The sequence below is a fragment of the Frankliniella occidentalis genome, unplaced genomic scaffold, assembly GCF_000697945.3.
Source record: "Frankliniella occidentalis isolate FOCC.00 unplaced genomic scaffold, Focc_3.1 Scaffold160, whole genome shotgun sequence".
Lineage (NCBI taxonomy): Eukaryota > Metazoa > Arthropoda > Insecta > Thysanoptera > Thripidae > Frankliniella > Frankliniella occidentalis.
The window spans coordinates 556907-562260 of record NW_026267286.1 but is presented as its reverse complement, the minus strand read 5'-3'; the positions used below and the strand labels follow the sequence as shown (position 1 = coordinate 562260).

The 5354-nt window shown below is 49.3% G+C and overlaps 1 protein-coding gene across 1 annotated transcript; it reads right to left on the bottom strand.

Moving 5' to 3' along the window:
• Positions 1-6: 6 nt before the first annotated feature.
• LOC127750263 (putative fatty acyl-CoA reductase CG8306) lies at positions 7-4951 on the bottom strand. Its single transcript, XM_052271397.1, has 5 exons — positions 4701-4951; positions 1154-1353; positions 503-754; positions 258-406; positions 7-176 (listed from the first exon to the last, which is right to left on the bottom strand). The coding sequence occupies exons 2-5, from the start codon at positions 1343-1345 to the stop codon at positions 44-46; spliced, it is 726 nt and encodes a 241-aa protein (XP_052127357.1). The 5' UTR covers positions 1346-1353; positions 4701-4951; the 3' UTR covers positions 7-43.
• Positions 4952-5354: the final 403 nt, after the last annotated feature.

The following is a 5354-nucleotide window of genomic DNA, read 5'->3' as shown; positions in this document are numbered from 1 at the left end:
ACATAACAAAAACATTGAAATAGTAGTAGAGAAAGCTACAGGATTAAAACGATAAAGTGGACTTACTCATGCTTGGTCTAACAACTACAGCGGGGAACTTCTCATAGCCTTTGGCAACTTCATGTTCCGCCAAAGCTTTGGTGAAAGTGTATGTGTTAGGATGATTTCCAAGAACTCTGAATAAGAAAATTGTTAAAAATCAATAAAAACACTATTTTTTCTTTCTTTATAAAAACAGACATAAAAATACAACATACTTGGGAGTAGCTTCCTCTAAGGCAGCGTCACTCAATGATGAGGCCATTTCAATTATTTTGTCAGCAGAATCTGGTACAGGGTAAAGTTTTTCATCCACTTGGACCTTAAGGTTCGAGTTTACATATGCACTAGACACATGCACCAGAGCCTAAAAACAAACAAATAAGACCAGAAACAATAAATAGAAGAAATCTTATAATTAAAAAAAATAGCATTGGAATAGTTAAAAAGTGAAAATATAAACCTTTAATTTCTTCATACCACTGCACAACTCCACAATACGCCGAGTACCCAAGAGATTGATGGTGACAGTCGTCTTCAAGTTGGCCTCAAAGTCCAGAGTGGCAGCGCAGTGGAACGCCACCTGCACATTGGCCTGAAGGGTCTTGCGATCCTCTGGGCTGAGCCCCAGGTTCTCCTCTCCGATCTCCCCAGCCACAGGGATGATCTTCTTGAAGACATCACTGCCTTGCTTCTCAATCAACTTCTCAAACACCTGTTAGAGGAAAAAAAATGAGTTTATTAAAAAATAATATATTTGACATTGTTTGTATTTGCCAGTGTGCGCTAGATCTCTCCCCTTTTAGTTTTCTACCTCTTTTACCCTATCGAGAGTTAAAGCTGCTGACACCTTGATGTATTACTAATGTATTTTAATGTTAAGTATAAAGTGTTTCAAGGTATCATCTGCAAAAAATTATGTCCACAAAAATGGAAAATATTTCGGACAGTGGAAAAATAAGCGAATTGATTAGTGATAAGTAGGAAAGTGAAGGGGAAAGAGCAATGAGAGGGAGGGGGGCACGTTGCCTTCCGGTAGAGACAGTAGTCTTGAGGACTGATTGAAAAGAAGACGACTACTAATGCACCCATAAAATACCACATGCGCACATACCAGGTTCTTGGGGAACTCCTCGGCGCGGACCGAGATGTCTTTCCCCCGCTTGGGCCGCATCAGGCAGTAGATGTTGCCCACGTCCGGGCAGCCCCGGAGCAGCTTCTCCAGGAGAGCCACCCCGACGAAGCCCGTGGCACCCGTCACCAGGACATCCGCCCCCTTGTAGAAGTCCGCCACCGCGCTCGGCATGGCGGCGCCTGCAAAGAAAATATAGATATATTGAAAAACATGCGGATAAAATTAGAATTTTCCACAACATAACATTTCCCGCCGCCGCGCCGGAAACAGGAAACCGATCAGACCGACGACGCGCGGCGGGGTCTCCAAAAATAGCGAAAGGCGCCGCCGACTTGCTGCAGTCTGCTTCCTGCTGCTCTCCTTTGGCCTTCAAGTCACCAAGTGTCCACGACCAAGGTCAAATGTTACTCGAAATCCTACGGCGCGCGCGGGGGCTCAAAATGAACGACATATTGACGTTCGATCAAAAGTCAATGACGGCAATTTTTAGCTCGAATCACGCGAGTTTCATCGTCGTTGCTACTTGTCCATAAACCTCCTATCTTCCTCCAGAGCCGTCTGCGTCCGCCCAAATCGCAATGCCATTAGGGGGAGAGAGAGAGAAAATCGTGCGAAGCACACGCTCGGGCAAAAAGGAAAAAAGGTCGGCACAAGGATGATCCGTCAGTGTGTGGTACGCCGGCTAAAGTCCATCACCATCACCAGGCCATCCATTGGCTCATTGTTTGCCCGCCGGGTTAGAGAGTCTTCGACGAGACGCGAGCGACGCAATCAACGCAACGCTGGGTACGTCCGAAGGCGCGCGTCGGTTGGAAAAAAAAGAACACACACAAATTAAGCAATTTGATGCAAGCGATGACAAGACAGAATGGTAATGGTAATGTTTGCCGTTAACGAGGAGATGGCGGATAGGTATTTTTGAAGTAATAACAAAAGTTGCACGTCAGTAGTAGGGTCCTTATGGTAAAATAATGGCAGATTTTATGTACGATGTCTTTTTTTCTCCTCGAAGAGTAAAGACAGCTAAGCTCAAGACCACGGAAGGTCAGGCCAGAGATGAGGAAAAAAAATATGCCTCTTCCTTTACATATTCCCATCATTGGCATAAGCTAAAGTGGGATGGAATCCGGGGGGGAGGGGAGGGAGGAGGGGAGGAGGTACCTGGCTGAAACTAGGAGACAATCTCACATATTTGGGCACGGCCGAAACCGCCGAAACCTGACCGAGGCCGATGGGGCCAAAGTGAAACGGTGCCGTTTATGCCTGAGTCTGATAACACTTCGCATGCAAACCAAACTTAGCACTCAGCGGTTGCCGCATTCTGCAGGATGGAGAAGGGCAGAAACCTACTGCTGGAGTGACGCGTCATGGCTAAATTTTTAAAACTTTTTTTTTTTTTTTTTTTTTTGCGGAGTACCAAAAGCTGGACATTCGGGCCGACCAGCGGCGGCGAGACGACTTAGGAATACTGAGGCGGGGAACTCCTCTAGGAACATTCCACGCACATCTGATTGCAGCTCGGCCGCGGCGGCGGCGTGTGCGGCTTCTTCTCTCGGCCGCGGCCACCGCGAACCCCTCGACGGCGGCGGGCGGCGCCGGCAGCCCGACACAGAGTAGAGGTCCCCGCCGCCACCAAGGGCGCCGTCGCGGGGCTCGAGGACGAGCAGACGTGCCTCGCCGCGGCAAGGAGGGGCCTAAGCGACCGCACGTCGCGGGGGAGCGCGGAGGGGGGGGGGGGGGAGTCTGGACCACAAAGAGGCCCCTCAGAACAACAAGAGGAGAGGAGGGCGATGATGAGCATGAAGGAGGACAAAGGGGGCACGACGAGGCACGCACGGTCGCGCAGCGGGCGGCGGTTCAACGCGAGTTACACGCGGTTACACGCCTTCATCGTCCAGCAGGCCGCCAACGCCGTCAATGAGAAGGGCGTCCTGCGGCCACCCCGACCTGCGATACAACAGCAGCAGCGCCCCCCAGGCCTGACCTGACCCCTTCGTCTCGTGGCATCGTGTTTTCGATCGCGCGGGTAGGACCCAAGGACCGAAAATCTTAGCCCGACTCCATTTGAAACCGCTTCGGGTCGGCTAAAGTTCTAGGCTATACCCGACCGATCGAAAAACTCTACCGTGGCAGGCCGAAGTTACTCCGCACCGACCGACACCACGCGGGCGCGAGCCGCAGCCGGTCGGGTCGGTCGGGCCCGCGCAACGGTGCCGGGTGAACGTCAACGCGTCCGAAGCGCTCTCCCCCACCAGGGAAGACCTGGAGCAGGGGCCGCCGGGGGCCCCACGCGGACGGGGACTCTTCGGACGCAGCCGCGCGCCCCGGCCAAAGGCAACCACGCGCACCGGCGAGTGTGCGCTTCCAGCAAATAAAAATCTCAATTTATGCAGAAATATAATTGCAAGTAGAAGAGTAATTGAAGAGCAGTTTCAGCCACTTGAAGTGCTGGTTCACAGCAAATCAAACACATTTTTTCATTTTCAATTTTCTTTAAATTTTTAAATTTTAATTTAATATTTTTTAAAAAAGTTTTGGAGGTGTAACAATGAGAGTAATGTGCAGTGCCATGTCATGCTGCTGCACACAGAGACCACATAACATTATTTACTCTGCATGAAAGTTGTCCCACTTGGGCAGGTAGGCCCACCAAGCAAGCGTACTGAGCAGCCCAAACAAACACCTGAAAACACGCTCCTAACCATAGACATAATAGTTCACTACGCCACTGAGGAGCCACAATTCTCTGCATTCTAAAATTACTTGCTGTGAAAAGATTCCGTACATTAATGGAGAAAATATTGATTATACTGAATTTCAAAACCTATTTGCAATGTCTACCACATTTTAAATTTCATATAAATTTAGCAACCACCAATCCAGGTATAAACTTTGTGAAGGATAATTACTAAATAACTCAGTAATTTATTCTTTTGAGGTATAAAATAATTTCCATTGAACACTAGCTATAATTACCTTCGATTGCAAAACACTTTAGATAGATATGAGAGAACGCGATTGAAATTCAATGCCCTCATAACCATAATTTCAATTGCTATTTAGGAAAGATTTTGTATTATCATAATTTAATTAAGTGTAAAGTTCACATAATGAGAAAGAATTAACACACATAAAAGGTACAGCAAAAGATAAAGGGAGATGGATACGTTCACTGAATGAGTTCTCCGATGAGCATCCCAAAATTAAAAGGCTACAACCAACAAAGTATGCAGCTACCACAGGAAAATGTTTGAAGCTAAAGAGTAAGTACACAGTAGACTCTCCGTGTAAAGACAAACCTCAATGTGCGATAGGATTGTACACAAACACAGCGAAACTAAATAATGTCAACGCGAGGGAGGTCACTGACAGCTGCGGGGAGCGGCCGCCCACTTTTGGGCCAACATAACCTTCACAACGACAGCCTAGGGCAAGGCGGCCGGCGCGAACGCACGCTAACAATCGGTTACAAGATTAAGTGAGGCGACTGGACAGTCATGACGTTCGAGCCCAATTGAATGCTCACCTTCAAATCGAGTGCTAGGCACGGGAAACGGAGCGATCGGCACAGTTGACACTGCGCACACCCGCCGAGATGATACACTGCTGCACTGCACTGCGCTGCACTCCGGACCCTCCTCGGGATAGACAGAATACCCCTCCTTTTGCCACGCTGGTGACGGGAGGTGTCTCGGCGGTCCAAGTCGACAGAAATAAACCCGTTCCTTGCCACTCTGCGATGCAGCCAGGCCCAACTCGAACCGGTAAAGGAAGGAGCAGGAGGGGAGGGGAGGGAGGGGAGGGGAGCTGGAGAGAAGACAGCGGGGAGGGGGGAAGACGGTTGGCCGCGCTGGGAGAGGGGGAGGGGAAGGGAGTGGAGTAGTGGAGTGGCAAGCAGGCGGGAGGGGGAAAATTGCCCCCCACCCTTTTCCTTCCCTTTAAAGCGAGATTTCAGCTCTCTCACTCGCACTACCGTGACTACTCTTCCTTCCTCTGTCGCCAAAACATCCTGGCGGGAATTTTGAATGGGCCGGTACGCATGATTTCTCAGCGCTTGCCAGAAAAGTTGGCAAAAACTCGCAAGGGCACTACGGTGTGGTGCGGGCGGTATCTCCGCCTACCTGCCAGGCAACTCCTCAGAACGTACTTTTTTGGTTTGTTTGTTTTTTGTGGTTTTTTT

Bases quoted from the DNA above. Each gene is read 5' to 3' on its own strand.
- LOC127750263 (XM_052271397.1), bottom strand. From the start codon at position 1,345: ATGCCGAGCGCGGTGGCGGACTTCTACAAGGGGGCGGATGTCCTGGTG. The intron at 755-1,153 runs GTATGTGCGCAT...TTCCTCTAACAG, and splicing joins AGGAGTTCCCCAAGAACCTG to GTGTTTGAGAAGTTGATTGA. The intron at 177-257 runs GTATGTTGTATT...TTTCTTATTCAG, and splicing joins TTAGAGGAAGCTACTCCCAA to AGTTCTTGGAAATCATCCTA.